General features: G+C 36.9%; 2 protein-coding genes across 3 annotated transcripts in view; one reads left to right on the top strand and one right to left on the bottom strand.

Moving 5' to 3' along the window:
- The window catches only part of METTL25 (methyltransferase like 25), a 113,929-nt gene extending 101,138 nt beyond the window's left edge, over positions 1–12,791 (bottom strand). The window contains exon 1 of the mRNA XM_008072636.1: positions 12,464–12,791. Coding sequence (XP_008070827.1) covers positions 12,464–12,728 — 265 coding nt within the window. The 5' untranslated portion in view covers positions 12,729–12,791. The remainder of the gene's footprint in view (positions 1–12,463) is intronic.
- A 123-nt stretch (positions 12,792–12,914) lies between these two features.
- On the top strand, positions 12,915–22,465 carry CCDC59 (coiled-coil domain containing 59). Of its 2 annotated transcripts, XM_008072635.1 has the most exons (5): positions 12,915–13,068; positions 14,076–14,361; positions 17,675–17,768; positions 20,567–20,771; positions 22,427–22,465. In XM_008072635.1, exons 1-4 carry the CDS (start codon positions 12,915–12,917, stop codon positions 20,732–20,734), a joined length of 702 nt encoding a protein of 233 aa, XP_008070826.1. In that variant the 3' UTR covers positions 20,735–20,771; positions 22,427–22,465. The 2 variants fall into 2 exon arrangements, with proteins under 2 accessions (XP_008070826.1, XP_008070825.1); XM_008072634.1 differs by lacking the exon at positions 22,427–22,465 and having other exon boundaries at positions 20,567–21,273.
- The last annotated feature ends 1,329 nt before the right edge of the window (positions 22,466–23,794 follow it).

The following is a 23,794-nucleotide window of genomic DNA, read 5'->3' as shown; positions in this document are numbered from 1 at the left end:
TTAAATACCTGGAGCAGAGTTTCAAGCTTGCTTTACCATGTCTTAATTTCCCATACCCTCAATCCTTATTTTCAGATAATAACAAAAACAAGAGATAGTAGATTCCTAGGAATTCAATAAACTTTGACCTTCCTTTAAAATTAGAAGCATTTAAGAATAAATTAAATAAATATTTGCTAATATTTCCTGAATAATAAATTTAAATGTACTAAATCAAATGATTTTGTTAGCAAAATACAAAATAAATTCCAGATTATAAAATGTTAAAAAGTGATGTTATTGTAAAGGATACTTAATAACAAATATATTTCAGTACAATAAGTGCTTGAAATCAACCTCTGTTCCTTTCTTGTTTCTATCAAAGATAATTCATTTGCTACTTCAGTTGTCATTTCTGAACACCACTGCAGGCACACTGTCCCACAATGCCTCAACAATGCTACTATCTTAGTAATTACCACTGCCACAGTTTTCTTACTGAGAAGACCAGTATTATACATCCACCTAGGCCTAGACTTCAAGGCTCCCAAGAACAATAAAGACTTGTCAGCTTGTTAATTAGTGAAGCAAGGCACATAAAAGACTTTTTGCCCCAAGGAAACTACAAATTTAAGTATAATTAAGTTACCAATAAAGGATTTTGAGAGATTAAAATTAAGTTTTATTTCTCTCTTAAAACTGTACTTTCCCCCCATTGTACATTTCATTAATTTGAGTTTAATTTCATCTTCCATTCTTATTCCAACCTCTTACATGTTAATATAAAAGCAAAGTAGGTGTGTGTCTATTCTACTCTCTCAACTGAATTCCACTATAATTATCTGCCAAGCAAAAGAAACAAGCAAAAGGAATTTGCACTAAATATACACTTTTCCCTAGCTAGTTCCTATCATTACCTCCACCAGATCTGGTTACTTCCTTAATTTTTGTAATGATGTTTATAATTTCATTTAAAAAGGTAAATTTTGTTCTTTCTTTATTATTTCGGCCATTATTCAAGGCGACTTCTGTACAGAAATCAAACAAGTAAAATCCTAACCATAAGTTTAATTTTAAATTCCTCATTTTGATTTTAATGATCATATAAGGGAGAAGAATTAAGTTTCAATAATTGGAATGGCATTACCTTATAGATACTGGTCTGATACTCTGGCTGAATCTGAAATGCAGTCAGTGTTTACTCATAAGAAAAGACTGTTTTCAGCACTTGATAAAATTAGTTAAATAAATGTTTGAAAAATACAAATATTTCTCAGTAACAAATCAAAATGTATTTAAAAAATGGAGAATGAGCATGAATGTCAGTCTACATCAAGAGAATTCAAAAACTTTGTAACACTAATAACCCTTTCAGTCAAAGTTTTTATCCTGAGGTATAGGAGCTGAAGTGGCTTATGAATCACCTAAAGCTGTATGTAAAGTTTTGTGTCTTTTGTGCATGCGCATGCCTTTTTTTTGAGGAAGAGGTTCTATAGCATTCATCTAAATCAGGCATTTAACAGCATTTGTGACCCAAAATATTAAGAATCACTATCTTTTACAGTTTCCTTATCTTTCATCTTGCACAGTTTTAATGGTATTACAAACAATTCAATTAAATATTTTTCCTTTGGCTTCTAGATATTACTCTCAATATTCAAAATATGAAAACTAAAGACTACTTAAAGAATCTAGGATTATTATTTTCTTTCACTGGTAGAGAGCTATTAATTCCTAAGATAAAATTTATATTTCTAAAGTAATTCACTTCAAAAGATAACATTTTTATCTCAAATATTTTTAGTATTAAGTAGATCCTTTTTCATTGATGAAAATTTAAGTTGCTAGACTGAGTTTTTTAGCTAACACCCAGCTAACAAAAAACTAGAAATAATGTAAGGTACCAAAACATATAAAAATATCTGTTCCACTTGACAAAATATATGTTAGTAACAGTAAACAGCTTTAATAAATTTGCATGATCTAGGTTTAAGTCTATGATGAAGGCAAGCTTATTGTCTTTTTGTATGACCCCAGAGATATGCTTCATGACACACACAACCACCTGATCCACAGAAAAATCAACCACATATTTTCTTTTCTGAATAAATTTTTAAAAAATGTATACACTAGATGAACAGGAAAAAAAGGAAGACGGAAAAAGAACAAAGGTAGAAATAAATCATACTACTAAAGTTTACAAACAAAATAAAAAATGATGCCCCACCTCCAAAAATAATTATTTCAAGATAATTTAATAATGGAATTATGTTTCCAAATCTGGTTTTTATTGGAAAATTATAAAGTATTAAGTAGTATTAAAGGTTTATAAATAAAGGTGTTACAGACAAAGGAAGAGGTTGCTATGTTTGGATAATGCCTTCATAGTTAACAGATGCAAAGATAATTGAGAAAATCTTTAGAAATAACTGCTGTCAAAGATAGAGTCATCTGCAGTAAAATTCTGAATAAATTGTGAATGTATTGTTACTTTTCAAGTAAAAAATAGTTGTTGGCTGGGTGCGGTGGCTAAGTCTGTAATCCCAGCACTTTGGGAGGCCGAGGCGAAAGGACTCCCTGAGCCCGTGGGTTCGAGACCAGCGTGGGCAATATGGTGAGTCCTCTTCACTACAATAAATAAAGAATTTAACTGGACATGGTAGCACATGCCTACTACTTCTGGCTATTTGGAAGGCTGAGCGGAAGGATCACCGGAGTCCAGCAGGTCGAAGCTGGGGTGGCCGTGAGTGTGCAAGCCAGCCTGGGCGATGGCGTGAGACTCCAACTCAAAAAGAAAAAAATATATATACACACATATAAATATATGTGTGTGTGTGTGTGTGTGTGTGTGTGTGTACACGCACACACACACATATCGTTGTCATGGAAGATTACTTTAGTTCCCACAAAAATGGCATAAGAATTCTTAAGAAACACATGGAGATGAATAAAACAACAAATCAAGAACAGCTTGACTTGTGGGAGTAGGAGGACAAGAATTTCTTGCATGGAATTATCAAAACTAATTCATGAAAGCAATGCAATAATTGAGACACAAACATGTTTCTAATTTCAAAAAAAAATGTTGAGAAAGTTATTTGGAAAATGAAATACACTAATTTTGGATAAAATCATTGTCATGTACTTAGAAATTAAATAAAAAAATAGATTGAAAAGTATGTCCTGGGCAATGCTCAGAGCATAAACTTTTCATATATTACTCTATCTAGGAAAGTATACTAATTTAATTCTCAGACCACATCAAATGGAAAGAATCTAGAAAAAAAATTCTGCTTAGAAAGGGTACTTCAATCATCTTTCCATTTGTTTTTGTTCTATAATGTTTTAATGTCTTCTATCTCCCCTATTGGGATGTAAGTTTTTGAAGACACAGATTATACTGTTATATACATAAACAACACCTAGTGGTGTTATACTGAGAAAATGCTGAGTAATTTTTGCAGAACTAAATTGGGATATAAAAATAATCAGACACTCTGAGTTGCTAAAGTATAGAGACCTGTTCTCTCTATTAAAGTTCTGAGGGGTGCTCAAGGATTGTCTATCACTTCCTCTCAAATATCAGTGGTTTAATTAAATACATTTCAGTTACTCTGAACCTCTATAAATTCAGCCTACTGCCCAGATTAGTGATAATTTACATTTAAAAAAAAAATCTGAACTAAATCTAAAAACCTAAGGTGGCAGTTGGAGTGATCGGGACACTGAATATTACTCCTTAAATTTTTTTTTTTTTTTTTTTGAGTTGGAGTCTCACTCTGTCACCCAGACTGGAGTGCAGTGGCTGCTCCCGGCCACCGCAGCCTCGACCTGCTGGGCTCAGGCGATCCTTCCACCTCAGCCTTCCAAGTAGCTGGAACTACAGGCGTGCGCTACCACGTCCGGCTGATTTTTTGATTTATTGTAGAGATGAGGTCTCACTGCCCAGGCGGGTCTCGAACCCGCGGGCTCAAGCAATTCACTCACCTCAGCCTCCCAAAGGTGCGGGATTACAGGCTGAGCCACCGAGCCCGGCACCCCTTAAATATTTTATACATGGGAGACCTCAAACATAATTGTCTGTTGCTGTAACAAAATACTTGAGAATGGGTAATTTATAAAGAACATAGACTTATTTTTTCATAGATCTTGAGGCTGTGACATCAAAGATCAAGCAGTACGCAGGCATATCTGGTATCTGATGAGGGTTGCTCTTTGCTTCCAAGATGGTGTCACTTGCTGCATTCTCACATGGAGAAGGGGCAATGAGCTTTCTTGCACTTCTTTTATACCTGCACTAATCCCATTAATGAGGACTCCACCCTCATGACTCAATCACCTCTTAAAGTTACCATCTCTTAATATTGTCATATTACCAATTAATCTTCAATATATGAATTTGGATGAGACACATTCAAACCATAGCAACAATGTATCTAAAACATATGCATGACTTCCTCAAACAGCTTCCACTGCTGATTTTCCTTATTTTGCTAGTTGTATCATCCATTCATTATTATTATTTGGGACACTGCCACAATCAAAATCTTGGAATTATCTTTGATTCTTCCTTTTCTCTAAACTTTATATAAACATCAGTCACCAAGAACTATCAACTTTCTCAGCCCAGTATTTTTAAAAACTATCATTTCCTTTCTATTTCTACTGCCACCACCTTGCCTGTGTGCATACTTCATCTCTAGACTACCATAAAGAGATCCTAAACAGTGTCCCCTCAAAAGATGATTCCAAACAGTTTAACAGCCTCACCTCCAGAACTTACTCACACTATTTTTTTGACCTTATTTTTAGCTAATTAAAAATGTGGTAATACTTTGATTGATGCTCCTCACTGTCTCTAAATACATCTTACACTCTTCCATTTTCATGCTTTTACATACTGTCCTACCCATTTGGAATGTCCACATACTCTCTAGTTAACCATTATCAAATTCAACAAGCTTTTAATGAGTACACTGTATACCAGACACCAGAACCCACTGGGAAAGTTAAAGGAAACAAATCATTATAATGTAGTGGCCGAAAGTTCAATCCGAGAGACCACCAAGAGCCAATTCCGATGAACGTTCAAGAGGGTCTTTATTGACAAGCTCGAGCCTGGGCCTCTGTCGACAGCTGACACAGCGGAGTACATTCAGAGGCTCTGATTTCCTTAAGCAGATGCCTTTTATGCTTTTACACAAAGGGAGGAGGAGTTTGGGGGGGCTTTCCAGTTGTGTTACCATTTAATTGGGTAGTAACCTCTGGTGGTCAGCTTAATCGTGGAGGATTGGCTAGCCTGACTCGGGCTGACCTTGGTCCACTAGCTAGGGAAGTTGCAGAGACATCTGGAAACTTAGGTGATTACCCCCTGGCACCTGATTGGATGTTGCTAAGGGGAAAGTGAGATAAGGGAAGGGGTTGAAGTTTTGCAGTTTTTCCCATAACTGGAACTTTAAACAGTTACAGGTTATATTTTAAGACAGAAAACTAAAAATGGCTGTGCTATTGTCCACAAGCTGATTACATATTTATTGGGTTATAGCATGCTCTTAACCTAAGTCTATGTTATACTTTATTACGGTCCTCTCAATAACACAAGTACGAAGCGCTCTCATAAAGATATAAATAAAATAATATATAATGACTAATTCTGTTACTTATTTAGTAAAACTTGACTTGGACTTTGACCTTGCCTTTCTGGCAAGAATTATGATTCCTATTTTTCAAAAGGGGAAACTGAATCTCAAAAGCTTAACTAACTGTTAGAGGATTGCACAACACTAAAGTATCTCCATGATCTTTGTTTTACAGAACTTTTAATAATTGAAAGATAACGGGGAAATGGGAAGTAGTTGAAGAGATACCATTAGAAATCAGAATATAAATTCAAGTTCTAAATGGTCTCATCTAAAAGGGACAATTGAAATCTGAAAGCATTTCTTATTATAAAATAGAAAAAGAATTATGACAAATTCTCCTTGGTTCCTGAAGATGTGTTCACATTGTTGCTCTTCTTACTTATGATTACAGAAGCTCCCCAGGAATGAGGCTGACACTATCTTATTGTAAAGTGGTATTATTTTTCACAATTGAAGTCTCCTAAAAAGACCCAGAAAAACTGAAAAAGGAGAAAGTGAAGTTCTTAAAAATAAATAAGAAAAGTGAATGAATTAAAGTTACATACAACACAGTGAAATCGACCATACTATTTCTGTTGTAGTCTCACTTTCAATTTCCAACAACATGCTTTCTGCCTTCATGTGTTTCTTTTTTTCTTTTTTTTTTTGAGTTGGAGTCTCACTCACCCAGACTGGAGTGCAGTGGCCGCTCCCGGCCACCGCAGCCTCGACCTGCTGGGCCTGAGGTCTCGCCTACCCAGGCAGGTCTCGAACCCGCGGGCTCACACAATCCACTCACCTCAGCCTCCCAAAGGTGTGGGATTACAGGCTGAGCCACCGAGCCCGGCTGCCTTCATGTGTTTCAAATTAAGTAAGTGCAATTCAATACACCCCAATCATCACCACTAACAACAATAAAAACTTAGGATGGCCAAGAGGAAATGTATCCTATTAAGATGCAATAAATGAAACCTCGATAAAATAATAACGTATCATGGGCATATACTTTCTGTGTTGTTCAATTAAAATGATAATTAAGCAGACATTCATCAAAAATAACTAATTCTATAAACATTTATTCAACAACTGATCCTGGTAACAAGAAACAGGAGAAGCAGTATACGTCCTCAAAAAGCTGAGAGAAGTGTCAAGAGAAAGGCCCTGGAAGCTCTGGCAATGCCTTGGAGGAGCCCTGGGCTTTGATGAGTCATTAAAGGTAGCTTTGCAGGTACAGAAACTGGAAATTTTGAGAGCACATTATGTTTTTCACAGCTGATAATACACAAAATTATACAAAATTGACTTTGAAATACAAATCTATTAAATTACCTTGAGAAATACATACATAACAATAATCCACATCATTCATTTAGTAGGACATAGTCTCCTAATTTTAGAATTACAATTAGAGCAAATAAAGTTTCCATGATCTTAAAGAAAATTTTAATCAACCCGGCTAGCCAGCTTAATTTGCCTCTGTTGTATGAATCTATTGCTGTTTCATAAAGTATTTTGGTAATCCTAATTTAGACTCTCTCTCCTCTTGCTTTTTGGAAGAATTTTCCTGATTCCATGGAGACCAATTAGTTTCTGAAGATCAACAGATAATTCAGTTGAGAATGTTACAGATTTATACATGTAGTCATTATTTCTTAAGGACACAGCCCAGTTTTCTTGAAGGTGCTAAAACAAAACCTTAATTTCTAAAATGAGAAATAGGAGTCATAACTGTCCTATCAGCAAAACACTGAGAATCTATCTCTGGTGGCTTTTTTTTCTGCTAATAGTTAATCTCACCTATATTATGTATTGACTTTTCTAAATTTTATACGGAAGTGATACTTGTACTGACTTTATTTCTAAGTTTTCAGAGTTTCTTACTGTAATCTGCAATGTACAGAATGAAGTACTACATTTCCACCTAGGGAAAGAATAGTTACTGATCTGCAACTCTTCAAATAAATTTAAAAGTCTATCAGTTGGATCATATCACACATAAACAATAATAACAAATATAACTTAGAGATCACACCAGAAATAGGTGTATTCAGTACTAGACATTTGCAAGCAGGACCTTCAGTAAACTTTTTACAGATCTATGTTCAACTTCATTCTTTAGGAATCATTTAAGTGCGATGTTGTACACAGTACATACATACATTTTTTTCATTCAAAATAAATAATTTTTTAAAGTAAAAAAATCATGTAATGTACTCCTCTATAAACAGAAATAGTTTATGGTGCTGAGACTGTAACAGTGAAACAAAAATCATACTTTTGTTTTTTGAATTTATAATTTAGTTGGAGATACAAACAGGCCAATGGACGACAATAGTATAATATTTTTAATATGGCAGAAAATATTGTTATTTTAGGAGTTCTTCACAATGTATTTCTTCCAAGGAAAAATCTAATTACACCACCACTATCAATCACACAACCATCATCATCATTTTATTAACCACCATTCATTGAACTCAGGCTACATTCTCAGTGCCGTGCTACATTATCTTTAATATTTGTCCCTAACCTACAAGATCTACAAGACTGGTATATTATCCTTACTTTGGAAAAAGGGAGGAGGAAAAAAGTCAACTAGCTGCAACAAACAGATGTCAGCTCATAGCTGGCCTGCCACTAACATGTAGACCACAGTCTTTCCTACCAAACATAAAGAATTTCTCAGAACACCAACATAGGACAAGGTCTGTGACCATGATAACTCCATAATCATGTCTGAGTGCAGACAAAAACAAGATCATCATGCAAAAGCTCCATGAAAGCAGCCCCAATGGAGAATTTCACATGGTAAGAAATGAGTCCTCAAGGCCAACAGCACCACTAGCCACCTATGTGAGATATTGTGGAGGCAAATCATTCAGCTGCAACCAAGATTTCAGCAAGTATACTCCCACTCTACCTCTTGACTGTGACCTCATGGGACCCCCAGCCAGATCCACCAAATTAATCAGCTCCTGAATTCCTGATCCACATGAATTGCGTGAGATAGTGTAGTTTCAAGCCTCTTGTAGTTCAGCAATAGATGATACATAACATTAAAGTAATTGTGCATCAATGAGCACGTGCTTTTCAATTTAAAAGACATGCAATGTATTATAATTAAATATTCATTAATACCACATTTTCCTTTAATTCTTAGAATATATTTCTTTTAGTTCTTTGAACATATTTATAATAGCCACTTAAACCTAACATGTTAGCCCAATTAGAACCATATCTAATATTTGTTTTTTCTTAAAAGACAGGGTCTTCCTCTGCTGCCCAGACTGGAGTGCAGTGGTGGGTCATGGTTCACAGCAGCCTCAAACTCCTGGACTCAACTGTAGATTAATTTCTATTGACTTATTCTTTTTTCTCTAAATGTGAGTCACACTTTGCTTCAATTCTTTGAGCACAGCTCCTAAATTCCAGCACTAGGGGCTCACTTAGATTCAGTTTCCTGAATATGAGTCAGACTTTCCCACTTTTTTGCATATCTAGTAGTTTTTAGCTGAAAGTTAGAAAGGCAGAATAGATTCCCTGTGGTGAATCTATTTTGTTTTTCTAAAGGTTTGTGGTTTATATTGTTCTAGTAGAAAATTTAACTTGCTGAGATTCAAACTGTGAAAACTATCTCCCCTCTAGTGTGATATCTCTGCTTAGTTGCTGCTTTGCAGTTAAACAAAGATTTGGGTGGATTTTATAGTTAAGATTTTGAGGCTCACCCTTTTTGTAGTTTCCTTATTTCTAATCCTAAGGTTCCCAAGCCTAAATTTCCAGTTGCTCTGCCAAACATGAATTTTGCCCCTTGATACATGAATATACAAGGTTTCTGATTTTTGTCACCCAAGCTGTGTGTACTTTCGGGAACACACTCTGCTAAAAGTGCAGCAGCAAATCTCTCATCAGGAGAAGCTCTATCTTTCAAGGATTCACCATCCCCCTAGTTTTGCTAGTGTTTTTGCTGGACTCCCTGGGTCTCCTGGGCATGTATAGATAAGAGACCACTTGAGGACCCAGGCAGAGTTTATACTCACATCTTAGATCTTAGGCCTTTGTGTCTCTCCTGTTTTCAAAATGTACTCCTTTAAGTTTCCATCTGCTCTGATCTCAGAACTCTGCCATTGTCACCTTGAGTTGGCAAGGATGTGATATTCCACCACTGCCAGATCTAGAAGGGTATGGAGCACCCTTAGCAAGAAAGCCATTAACACCCAACTCTTACCCCATCGGTAGCAGTTTTTCAATGGCAAACTCTTTTCAGTAAACATTTTTTTCCTTTGGTCATTTTCTAGTACCTTCCAGCAGTTTTTAATAATCTGGCCAGTTTTTATCATTATTTTCTATAGGAGAAACTGTCTTGTCTTCATCAACGACCATCACCTGGTCTATTTTAATAACCTATCTCATCTTCCTGCTTCTCCCCTCACCTTCCTAAGCCTTCCTTACCTTGTTTTCCAAACAGAAGCCAGACTCATCCCTTTGAAACATAAATCACATGTTATTACACCACCACACAAAATCCTCAAAGAGCCTTGCTCTGAATGAGAGCCAAGTCCTGAGCTCAGTCTACAAATTTAAGTTGCGCTAGACACCTGTCAAACCCTGTCTCTGACCAGTCTCACCTGGACTGCTCTGTGGTGCTGTTCACTACACCTGAAAGATAGTTGCATGACTGGTTCCTTCACTTTCTTTAAGCATCTACTCAAATTTTATCTTGTTAGAGAAGACTTCCCTGATCATCCTATTTTACAAAACATTTCTCTCCAACACACCATCATTTTTCACCTTCCCTGCCTTGTCTTGCTTTCTTCACTATATTTGCTGCCACCTGACTTTATTTTTACTATGCATGTATTATTCACTGTGTATCTACCCTCACTAAAATGTAAGCTCTATGTGGGCAGGGTCTTTGTTGTGTTCAATACAATAATCCATAATCATAGGACCTAGAATAAGATCTAGTAGGTAGAAGGTGCTCAATAAACATTAGTTGAAGGAATGAGTGAGTTCAGTGCTGCAATTTGTTAGGCATTATTCTCATCCTTTTCTATGTATTATCATTTACCTTTCACAGTATCACATCAAGTAGGTACTAAAATCACTCTCATTTTATAGATGGGGAACTATGCACAAGGATTTGAAGCACACTTTCCAAGTTACCACAGCTAATAAGTGGTAGAGCCAGGATTTGAACCCAGGCAGTCTGTCTGGAAAGCCATACTTTATGCCTTAAAAATATAGTAATTTTCAACATATTTCCTGTTTATTTTGGAGAATTAAATTTTTTGCTGTATTTCTTTTTAGATAGATAAAGAAGAAGAAACTTTTAGGACTCTGACCAGGCCAGTAGATCAACTGGCACATGAAACCTACTAAAATGGATACACTGAGCACTCTGTCCCATAAAACACTAACTGATTGGCCAAACATTTGTTAATGTACCTTTAAACACTGTGAATGCAGCTATGAGAATTATGTTGACTAGTAACTCCTCATACAGAACCAGAAGACGACCTTGTGAGACCCAAACAGAAATTCGTTCCAGTTTCCTTGCTGCTCCTTATAAACACACCACCCCTGCTCCCTCCTCAGGGCATTTGTGTTCTCTGTTTGCATCGCATGGAATGCTTTCCCTCCAGATATCTTCATGGCCTATTTTTCTCCTAAGATAGATTTTTTTTTTTTCCTTTACATAGTTGCTTCAATGAGATCTTGCTAGGACAACCCACTGAAAGTTGCAAACATAATTTACTCTTCAACCTCCCCTTATCTACTCCTCCCTTTTCTATTTGGACTTATACAAAAAAAATTTTGATGTGTCTCTTCCCTCTAGAATGCAAGCAAGACGAAAGTAGGGATTTTTGTTTGTTTTATTTACTGCTATTTCCCTAACTCCTAGAAGAATGCCAGGCATACAGTTGACACTTGATAAATGAATAAATGAATTACCCAAAGAGAACTGAAAGTGGCAGAATTGGAATTTGAACCCTATCTCACTCCATATTTAATTGCTAAATTATACTGTGAACATTCAGGATCCTTTACTGATTCCATCCTAATCCAAGATACAATCATCTCTTTCCTGTACTGAAGAAATAGTCTCCTAACTGAACTGTCTGCTTATGTTTTGCCTCCCTAGTCTAACTTCACTTAGTCTATTCTCCAAATAATTCTGTTATCTTTTCAAATGTAAATTAGATTACATCACTATGTGACCAAAAGAGTTACCAAGGTTTCCCATCACGCTTAAAATCGCAAACCCCTCCAAAGTCCGAGCCATCTGACCCCTGCTTCCCTCCTTGACCGCACCTGCAACCCCTCACCTAGCTCTAACCAGTCTGTGGTTCCCATCGCCTGAAATTCCTTCTCATGGCCCTGGCCTAACTTAAGGCAGCCAGCCTCCTTAAACAATCACTATCAATTACACTGGTTTTACTTTCTACTTGAGTATGACTAGCACATGAAATTATGTTTATTTCGTGAACTGTTAATTTTCTACCATGTTTTCGCATAGAATCTATAAGCCCTGTGAGAGAGCACTGTTCCCCTAGTTTCCCGCTAGTCAAACAACTATTGTTGAATTATTAAGTGAATGAACGAACAGCTAGCCTTGTTTCCTGTTTTCTTTAAATTGTGGAAATACACAGGCACCCAAGAACGAGCGATCCCGAAGAGCATCTCGTCCTTACCCTTCGGCTAATCCGACTCCCGGCCCCGCCTCCCGGCCCCGCCTCCCGGCCCCGCCTCCCGGCCCCGCCTCCCGGCCCCGCCTCCCGGCCCCGCCTCACCTGGTTCCGTCCGCCTCGCAGGCCGGCCTTCTCCTTCGCCTCCCTTCCCGCCCCGCCTGCCCCGCCATTCACCTGATCCCCTCTCTGCTTCCACTAGGGGGCGCGCCTCAGCGGTCTGGGCCTCTACCTCCGCCTCCGCCGCCGACCTCCTCAGCGCTGCCAGCACCGTGTCTGGGGGCAAATCGACCAACTCCTCCCACACAGCCTCTGTGTAGAAGTCCACCGTATGTGCATTGGAAATAGCCAGGGCGTCCCCCAGGAACCGCAGCAGACCCTGCAACTTGGCGAGCAGCATGGGCAGGTCCTGGGTTACCGGGAGAGTGCCGAAGGCCGCCATGACGCTCACCCTCCGAAACTGTAGGTGGCGCAAACATGGCTGGGAGGTGACTGCTCGGCCCAAAGTAGCGCAGGCTGGATAAGTAGAGCTCAGAACGGGACTCTAGATGGGCGATTGACTGCTTCGGCTGAGTGACGCATTTTGAAGGCGTCCATTGCGCGGTCGTGGCGCGGTTGGCTCGCTGCAATGGCGCCGGTGAGGCAGGCCGCGAGGTGGCGGACAGGAGGCTTGGGGACGCGTGGCGAAGGCGTTCCTGCGGACGAATTCAAGAATAAGAATGTGAAACACAGAATATGGCGGCTTAACCATCCCCAAACCTTCGTGGGGAGCGTTCGTGAGGGTACGTAACTAGGCGACCCATTTACAAGTCCCAGGCGTGCGAAGTCCTAGGATACGCGACCCGCCGAAGGTCGGAAGAAGGATTTAGGAACCAGATTCCGTTCTTCTTGGGGTAGAGGAAGTCATTCTTAAGTCAGCTGAAGGTGTGGGCCTCTCAGACCTCTGGGTAGGAAGATGGGGCACTGTTGCTAGCTTTGTATCTCTAAACATCTTTGACTTAACCCAGTGTTTGATCAGAACTTTTTCTTCTCTTTTTCCTCTGAAACCGTAAGCAGAGTGTCTGCGTGTCCCCTGTGCGTGTATTATGTATTTGTATTTGCGCATATGCTAAGGTAAAAGGATAGAGAGAAGGACGGAGCTAGAAACAAACTGCCCCGTACATAGCCTTGCTGCTCGTAGATACCCCAGGAGACTTCCAGTCTTCTCGTTCTTCCTCTCCTTCGCTTTAGTTTGTATTTGTCCGTTTGCCTTGCGGTTTGTAAGACCCTCAGATTCCACTTGGAATATAAATATTAAATAAATTCAGTCTTAGGATCATTGGTAGTTCAGAAAGTCATGCACTATCTTCTCATTTTTGTGTGTATTTACGTATTTTGAAAAAAGTTATAGTAGTTCATGCAAAATAAAATAGAATTTTTTTTAACGTTTAAGTATTAATTGGAGACCTAGATTAAGTGTTTTAGATGAACTAAATATTTTGTTTTGATTTGTAAGTGCAATTATAATCTCAAATTGTGCAACAGCCTGAACTGGCAAGATTTTCTCTGACATTCTTATTTGGATGTTTGCAAGACTGTTAGCTTGATCTTTTTTGCAAAGGTCCAGTTTCCTATTAATCAGCTTAAATTTGTTACCTGAAATAATCTTTTTAAAAAGAACAATATAAAGTAATCCTGGCATCTTAATGTGATGATGGTAAAAAAAAGTTTTCATTTGTAATTGTTTCATTTTTCACTCAACTGGTTTCTTTTCTCTGAAAATAATTTTGACTGATATTCTTCAATGTAGGACAAGGCTTTGCATTTCGAAGAAAATTGAAGATTCAGCAAAGTTACAAGAAATTGCTGTGGAAAGAAAAGAAGGCACAAACATCACAGGAATCCCAGTTCACAGATCGGTACCCAGATCATCTGAAACATCTCTATTTAGCTGAAGAGGAAAGACTCCGGAAGCAACTAAGAAAAGTTGCCCAGCCTTTGCTTGAACAACAGTGTAGCATTGACAGGGCATTGTCTGAAGATCAGGATAGCTTTGACCGACAACAGCCAAAAGAACAAAGCAGCAAAACAGTAAAGTATGTGTTTTCTCCTTTTGAAATCCTTTCAATATGTGGTATTTTCTGAGAGATATATGACACTTTACGTAGGAATTGGAATTAGTTTCTTATGTAACATGCTTTAGAAGTCACAGGGGTGGCTCTGTGACTTTTTCACTTGTTTAGCTTCAGTAAGTGAATTAGGCTAGTTTTGCTTTCTTGGAAAAGTAATGAGATAGAAATTAAGAGATGAGGAATTTGGATTTCTGCTCTTCAAGTACATGTAACTTGCTTGGACCATACTTAACTCCTGTTATTAAATATTTTTTTAAAAACAATTTTTGAGCAGAATTATAAGTTTAGTCATCAACACCATAAGTTCTAGAGCCAGATTTAACATGTTGGTGCACCAGTGTCCTTATCTCTAAAATGGTAATGATAATACTTTAATAAGTGTGTACTTTACAGCAGCTTTGTTGTACATCTCCAGAATGGAGTATTCCCATACAGTTATGTTCCTAAAGCGTTTCATGACATCATACTCATGAGTGTTAGCTGCACTATTACTCTTACTAGTCTGGATTTTCTATAGAGGACAGAAAATGAGCCACAATTAAAAAACAAATACACTTCTGTAATATTTTGGATTTAATAAAAGCTAACTTATAAAACTGTTAACATTCTTATAGTAACTTATAACTTATAAAACTATTTTAAGTTTAAAATCTAAACTTGCAAAAAGTCAGGTATTAACTTGAGACCATAATTTTTACTTTTCTTATCTTTTAAAGTTGTGAGTTATTTGTACTAAAAAAATAACCGGAAATAGGACTTCAGGGAGAAAGTGTCATTGAGGATAAAGGCATATACATAAGATTTTAATCTTTTAAGTATGCTGTCCTTTGTATTATTAAATAATGGATATAAAGCTTGGAAAAGATGGCACTAGAAATGTAGATTGGAGTCAATTTTAGTGACAATTGAAGTGAGGAGGGTTAAATTATGAAACAAGAAGGTAAAAATGTTTTTAATGATAACTCTTCATCTTGAGGGAAAATGGGAAAAAGTCATTGAAAACGTTAAGTAAACTTTTTGAAGCTGGAGAAAGGAAAATACACAGAGGAAAGCTGTATGAAGTGGGAATTAGTCAGCTATCAAGTGTAGTGGTCCCCCATTATTGGCAAGGATATGTTTTGAGAGCCCCACTGGATGCCTGAAACCTTGGATAGTACCAAACCCAGTTGCTGTCAATTGGATCATGTTCTATTCATGTTCTTTAACCACATATGTAATGCTGTTTTCATCTTAAGTCATGCACTGTGGTCATAACTTTTGCAGTTTTAGGTGCAACAGCAAAACTAGCATACATTTATTTTTTATTCTCGATTTCATAGATCTTAGCAACCACAGCATACGATTTTTTTCTGATTAAGTCAAGAACTTGTATCTTTTCACTAAGGAAACGCTTTATGGCTTCTTTTTGTCATATCTGCATTGTCTGCATCACTACTCTTGTGCTTTGGTGCCATTATTATGTAAAGTAAGGGATACTTGAACGTAAGCATTGTGACAGCCAATCTGATGGCTGCTAAGCGACTGATGGTAGGGAACATGTACAGCCTGGATATGCTGGATAAGCAGATGATTCACATCCTAGGAGGAACATTGTAAGATTTCATCATGCTACTCAGAACGGCATGTGATATAAAACATAGGAATTGTTTCTTACTGGTATTTTAAAATATATTTTCAAAACTTCATTGCCTGTAGGTAACTGAAATCATGGAAAGCAAAACTCTAGATAAGGGTGGATTTCTGTACTAACAGTTTCAAGGAAAACAGGATTAGAACAGGTCTTTGAGTTTGTGGACTAGGCAAGCACTGGTGACTTTGGAGATAAGATTTTCAAAAGATAACTCTGATTAAGCTTTCAACCTGACATACATATGACATCTAAACCATGGTCATGGATTTCACTGCTGCAAAACTAAGAGAGTATGTAGACTGAGAAGCACCAAGGGGGAAAAGCAAAACAAAGAGGCTCTATCATGACAGACCAAGAAGGAAAGATTAGAAAAAAAATCAAAGACAGAATGTCACCCACACTGAAGGAGTGATATCTTCAGAAATAGTGAATAGTCAGTTAAAAGAGACTGAGGCCTGGTGTGATGGCTCACACTTGTAATCCCAGCACTTTGGGAGGCTGAGGAGGGAGGATTGTTTGAGCCCAGGAGTTCGAGACCCAGCCTGGGCAACATAGTGAGACGTCATCTCTACAAAAAATTCAAAAACTAAGTTGGGCATGGTGGCACGTGTCTGTAGTCCCAGCTACTTGGGAGGCAGAGGTGGTTAGATTACATGAGCCCAGGAGGTGGCAGCTACAGTGAGTTGTGGTGGTGCCACTATACTCCAGCCAGGAGGACAGAATGAGATCCCAACTCAAGGGGCAATCCCAAAAAAATAGAAACTGAAAAGTACGTGTTTATCATCATGCTTAGCTAAAAGGTCATTGCTATTTTGGCATGGACAGAAGAGTTAAGGAGTAGATGGGAAGTGACAATCATCATGTCTTCTCTAGAAATGACTATGAAAGCCTGGAAACAAGATAGTGAGATGGGGACATAGAGTCTGGTAATGGGTAATTTATGTATTTGTTTACTGTAAGGAGAGTGCTACTAAAACCGTGTTAATATTGTGGTTTTAAAGTATAATGAAAAGTTGAGAGCCAGGAAAGGAAGATTATTACTGAATCAGATAATCCAACTTGTTGAATCATCATTGGCAAGAGGAATACCTTCAGAGAGGTGGGAAGTACTTCAAGATACAAAGGTTCTGATGGGGACTAGGTTCAAGGTGTGATTCATGACTGAGTAGATGGAATGAAATAGAGATGAACTGGTCAAAGAACTTTTAGATTAAAATTTGTGTATACCCGTAACGTCCATAGCATCCTTCAGATTAATATCTTTTTCGGTCAATGTAATTTCATGATTTTTCACTCATATACTGGTGTCCTTTTATTTTGTTTTATTTTTAAGACTTTTTAACATTTTAGATCTTGCATTGCTTTTTATATTTTTCTCAGTTGAAATATTTCTCCTGAAAATCTTCATTTACCACCTCATAGTTATTCTACAATCTTAAAAGCTGCATCTGTTCTTAATATCTTTTTTTAACATTTTACTAATAAGACTAGCATCCAGTTTCTTCCCCCTTTTCTCTTCCCCTTCAATTAATTTGCATTAGTGAGATTTTACTGTACAAGGACTGTATTGAATATAATTGCATCATCATTTTGGGTAAATCATTTTTAATCCTTGTGGACTTATTTGTCTTAATTTATCTTATAAAGCTCCTTTCCAAAGAAAAGTAAAAAGAAAACATCAAATCAAAAAGCACGAGAAGAATATGAACAAGTACAAGCTAAACGTGCTGCTAAGAAACAAGTAAGTTCTGCTCTGAAAATATTGAGTCTAGCCTCCCAAATCTCTCTTAAATGTATATGCCTACTGCGTGTTTTGGTGTGGAGCACATGGCATTCTCTGTAATTATTTGTTGAGTGAATGAATGGGCTGAGTAGGGGTAGAGAATAGCGTCATATTCAAATTCCTTGATTGTTGATATCTCAGGCAATGCTGGTAGGACAAGAATAGGATACTATTATATTGCTTATAGGTCAATAATATGAGCTTATGGGACAGTGTTTCTCAGAATATGATCCAACAACTTGTTCTTGAACAAGTACCTCAAGAGATTGCTATGTATAATAAAATTTGGAAACCATTGATCTGAGGAAAATATAGATGATTTTTGTAATCTTACATTGACACAGGTAAAAGCCAGAGGGGAGATGATAGAATAAAATATTTCTTTAATGAAAAGAGTTGGTCTTGCCTATTTAAAAAACTCTACTATCTTAGCAAAATGTTATCATTCTGTTATTCAGAAAACCAGAATTAGACTTTTTACAAATAATTAGAACAAAACTATCCACAGCTTCAACAAAATTATCTTCTACACTTTATCCTTTTAACTTTAAAAAGGATACTGTGTCAATCAAAAATACCTCAGAGACGGCATCACATAATTTCCCTTATATTTTTTATTTAGAATGTGTATAATTATGAAATCTGAGAGTTTAACATCTAAAATGGTTTGTGATTGTTCTTAAACTGGTAGCAGACCAAGATAAGGCAGAAACATTTCTCCATAGAAACACTGGACCATTGTTCCATAGCATCTTGCGTTGTGCTTTTTTTCTCTGTTGGCTGCCTATGGAAATAGTATATCAGGTGAAGTGCAGTAGGAACAATTAAGCTGGAAATTGTTAATTTAAAATTTCCTTTATAGAGAGTTAAATATGTAACAATTTGATCATGAAAATTAAGTTTCTCAGAACTTGCAGGTTTCAAATGTTAAGATAAAAACCAAAATCATTACCCATGAGAGGTCAGCATTGTTTAGAACATTTGTTAAATTAGGACCCATAATCAGTGGTAAGGATATTAATTTTTTTTACTTTGTTTAAAAAAACTTCATAAGGGTAAATTAGGTTCCATATACTTAAATTCACAAATGTTTTAGATCGTTATGAGCTTATTAAAATATATAAAATACTATACCATGTGAGAATATACTTTTAAGTGATAAAGTATAGCATTTTGGAAATTTGCAGAGACTTTGAATTCAAAAACCTAAATATGAAACTCCTTTTTACCAGTTATTTGGGATATTGCACAAGTTACTTTCAGTATTACTGAACATGAGCTCTCAATCTGTAAGATGAACATAATAATTTACATAAAAAGTTTTAAAACAATAGAATGTGCTATGATTCCACTTGATGCATGTGAAAGTACTTGTTATAAGATACTGTATGGGGGACCCAAAAAACCCCCAGAATTAAGCTTTTGGAGAGAAGACACCTTGTAGTATAGGCTTCCTCCTCTAGGTAAGTATTCTAGCATCGCATTGGTGTATCAGCTAGCATTGTTGTAAGAGGCTGCATTTGGCTTTATTGAAATTTTTTTGGAGAGTCTTTCAATGCATTTGCCTATTTCATGATGGATGATTTACTAGCGCACCTACCCACACCATGTTGAGTGGGCCGCAGTTTTGAACCGAAAGGAGCATGACCGTTGTGCCCCACCCTCTCTATTCACCTCATCTCGCCCTGAGTGATTTTATTTTCTCAGATGAAAAAAGTCCTCAAAGGGAAATACTTTGCCCCTGTAGAAGAGGTGAAACAAAAAACAGCAGAAGCACTAAAAGGCATCAAAACTGACAAATTCAAAAACTGTTTTGAGCAGTAGAAAAAGCATCTCGATAGGTGTATTGCATCAAATGGAGAGTACTTTGAAGGTGACTGAAGTTGAAACATGTAAGAGTAAATACACAATTTTTTAATAAATTTCGGTTATTTGAGGGTCCCCCCTCATATAAAGATAAGGCTGTCATTTTGAAGCTATATGTGGTACAGAGGAAATTGAAAAAATGTTACATTATTTTTTAAGTTTCAAACAAAGTTTATTTAGAAAGTAAGAGAGAAGAGAAGAGAAAGACAGAGAGAGCCATATTACACTATTTAAGTGTACATATTATTTAAGAACTTCTGTTTAGCTTTTATATTGAATTTGGTAAGAATATTTTAGTGCTTTTTAAATAGTGCTTTCAGGTCTCTGTAACTTTAAAGTTATTTTTTCTTATACTCATGCTTTGAGTCTTTGTTTTAGAAGATCATATGAGCATGATAGTTCTTAGTCAAAATCATAATGCCTTGCAGAACGTTTTGCACATACATAATAAGTAGTTAGTAAATATTTCATGAATTATACCTGTAAATTATATGGCAAATTAAAATAAATATGAGGTCCAGGTTTCTAGAAATGAAATTTTCACTATTATGTGGAAATTAGACTAATTAACCTCTACATTTCCTTTTAACTCTTCATTGGAGTTAATACTCCACTGTAAATAAATACAGTGTATGACTTCTATCTTTTGTGATCTCATTTTATTTGCATATGATGATTAAAATGTTTAATAACTTAAATTATTTCCTATTTGTAGCATGTATCCTTGCAGTGTGAAAGCAAGGTATACTACTTCAGTTGCAGGGAACTGCACATTTTGCTAATAAAAGAGATAAGCCTTAGAATGTTTACTTGGTGATAGCTATTTCAGAACAATTTCTTAAGTGTATCTACTCTTTGTTGCTAATGAAAGTTATGTATGTTAATTTCAGGAATTTGAGAGGAGAAAACAAGAGAGAGAGGAAGCTCAAACACGCTATAAAAAGAAGAAAATGGAAGTGTTCAAAATATTAAGCAAAAAGACTAAAAAGGGCCAGCCAAACTTGAATTTACAAATGGAGTATCTTCTTCAAAAAATACAAGAAAAAAATGTGTCCTAATGGAATAAAGTACCTGCTGTCTACTGGTTTCTTTTATGTACGTAACAGGTGCCTTCCAACAGTGATCCAGCTCTGCCAACATAAACTGGGTCGCTAAACTATACTAAATATAAAATGTTCAGGTACTTTTGTTCTAGTCAAAGAAAATTTGCTATATATGTTCTTTGTAATATAACTTACTTCTTAATTTGTTGCCTCTGAAGGAAGGTTGGCCTGAAGACCTGAGAGAACCTTCTTTTTTGGCTCAAACGTAATACTTTTGGGCCACATAAAATTTATTTGAAATAAAATGTTTTGAAAATAAAGGACCAGAGCTATCAATGAAGCATTTCAATTAAATGTTTCAGTTTAGTATTTAGCTATATGGTTTTAAAATTCATTTTAATGTTGAGGTAGGCAAAGGCTCCCCTTGGACTTTTAAATTATTTATTTTAAATTAAGTACATGTTACAGGGTGATGAACTTTCCAAATACCTGAGGGCTGAAATAATCTGCCCTCACCATATAATAAAGTGGTCTTCATATACAGTTCAGCTTTATGAATCTGCTGTTTGTGTGTGATGTTTATAAACATTCCCTTAAATGAAAGTATATAGCTTGTTAGTATAAGATCTTTTCAGTCATGATGTGCTACAGCAAGAATTAAGCTCTGCATATCCTGTGGGATCCTGTGCTGTGATAACACTGTCATTCTGGCACCCTTGTGTGCGGAGGGAAACTACTGGGATAGCTGCTTCTCCTTCCTTGAAGTTGCAGCAAAATGGGAGGGGCTTGACTATAGTCATTGCAAGCAAAAGAACTTACAAATAGTACTTGTCAAAAATTGCACAATAAAATTTTACAAATGATAGCAAGTACAGTCTGAAGTTGCATTAAAGTTTTGGGATCCCTTGCACTCTACTAATTTAAAAGTTCAGTAGGTGCTTAGGAAACTAAACTTACTCTTTATTCATAGAAAAACAATGCTTAGAAATTTACATTGTACTATATTGCATTTAAAATAAGCAGCCGAGAAAGCCTGAATTTGGCAACATTGGTGAAGGCAGTATATCATGATAGAGGTAAAATATTTCAGTAAGCTGCTTTATAATTTGTGTGTATTTTTACTTCTAGACACTTTATCATGATAAAATATGGAAGGGGGGCCAGTCTTTTGAGACATGAGTGAAAATTAGTTGTGTTCATTTTAACAACTTTGTGCAGGATTCACATTAAGCTTTTTAAAAAGCTTCCTTTCAGGTTTTTTACAGGGGGGGAATAAATACCAAATAAAGATTACTTCATGGGGCAAAAAGTTATGTGACAGTCAGATGAAATCAAAAAGATAGACTTTTAGTACACCAAAGAATCACCCAAGAAACATCTTAAAAAGGATGCTTGAGGACCTTAACTCTAGGAGTTTGCATAGTGTAGACAGATTTATTGATGGACATCTTAACAGACAACACCAGTAATTCTGTCGTTCCTCACTACACTTTACAAAGCCTTGGACCAAGGCCTCACAGGAAAGAGGTCTTATTCGACGAAATCAGAGAAAGTTTCTTCAGTGAAATAGCATTTGAGAAAAACCTTCAAGGTTAAGATGATTAGAGGTGAAAAGAGCATGAGGAAAGTTACAAAGGGAATTAAGCTTGGGATGTATTTAAATATTTAAAAAATATAAAAATGTATTTTTTTTTTTTTTTTTTTAAGTTGGAGTCTCTGTCGCCCAGACGAATGCAGTGGCAGCTCCCGGCCACCACGGCCTCGACCTCCTGGGCTCCGGCGATCCTTCCGCCTCAGCCTTCCAAGTCGCTAGAACTACAGGCACGCACTACCATGCCCGGCTAATTTTTTATTTATTTATTGTAGAGATGAGGTCTCACCATGTTATTATCATTACTGAAGTAGGATAATGGTTGCTATCTGTTCCTGATACCTCCTTTCATATGGAGGGACATCATCAAACTAACTCTCATGGTCTTCATGCTACCTGTCCCACCTGTTATGCCCAGGGGAGGTAGAGTAACATCTAAATGATAAGTTTGGGAGGAGGACCTCATCTGCCAGCCAAGTGCCTGGACACCTGACTGCTATTCTCACACTGTCAATTGTGAAAAAACAGGTTTCATTGATGGATGGTAGGAGGGAGATGGTCATAGAGCAGTATAGAGGACTGTGTTTGGGTGAATGTATTTAAAAATTTGTGCTGTGTGGGTTGGTCAATGAAGGAATTAAATGGGAATACGATTTGAAGGAGCACAGTATCCAAGTGGGGATTCTTTGCCATGGCCAGAGTGTATGGTTCCTGGCTCCAGACTTCAATGTGTACATGGGGAGTTTTGATCTTGGCAACTTGCAGAGGCTTATATTAGGTCCATTAATCTGATTTTTTTAAGTGTGCAGTGGGATTTTAATTGCTGTTTTGGCAAGAGGCTTTAAGCCTAAAGGCACAGGGGATTTTGACTTAAGTTTAAGATAGCTTTTTCCATAGGAAATTTCTACAGAGGCAGGGTACAACCCTGGGCTTTAAGCAGAAGTGTGAAGGCCTCAATGAAGCAGGACATGGAATGGGGGTAATGGAGATATACAGCCTTCATCAAAGACATCACATGTGGGAGAGGAGCTCAGCCAAATGCTGGCCTCCATGACCTCAACAGATGCCAGCTCAAGGTGAGGCTTAGCAACTAGTCTGGCAGTGCTGGCATCACAAATGTACTGGCATGTGCAGGGAGTCTAGTGCAGGTTTGCTGCACCTTGACCTTGACCTACATGAAGTATGCATTCATAAACAGCAAAGGCCTCATCAGATGCTGTGAAGACACTAGAAAACAATCTCATTTGGGTCAAGGATTTAATTATAGAAAAAAGAATAATCATAGCTGTGCTAGGCATTAGTGATTATGTCAGTTTTTGCTACTTGTAAATTTCAAGACAGCTGCCTTGTTAGCAATACAGAGTTTTAGAAAAGTACAGGGTCTAAATTGTTTATGACAGTCATTGAAATACAATGTAAAAGAGAAAATATGAATCTAAAGAGATTTTTAGCCTACTAGGGAAAGATCAGAGCCAGGTCAAAGA

Source organism: Carlito syrichta, unplaced genomic scaffold (genome assembly GCF_000164805.1).
Source record: "Carlito syrichta isolate Samal-C Ts95f unplaced genomic scaffold, Tarsius_syrichta-2.0.1 Scaffold315363, whole genome shotgun sequence".
Lineage (NCBI taxonomy): Eukaryota > Metazoa > Chordata > Mammalia > Primates > Tarsiidae > Carlito > Carlito syrichta.
The sequence above is the reverse complement of the archived record's forward strand: the minus strand, read 5'-3'. Positions and strand labels throughout refer to the sequence as shown.

Coding starts and splice junctions, on each gene's coding strand:
- CCDC59 (XM_008072635.1), top strand. CDS start 12,915: ATGGCGCCGGTGAGGCAGGCCGCGAGGTGGCGGACAGGAGGCTTGGGG. Junction 13,069..14,075: donor CGTGGGGAGCGTTCGTGAGG/GTACGTAACTAG, acceptor TCTTCAATGTAG/GACAAGGCTTTGCATTTCGA. Junction 17,769..20,566: donor AACGTGCTGCTAAGAAACAA/GTAAGTTCTGCT, acceptor TGTTAATTTCAG/GAATTTGAGAGGAGAAAACA.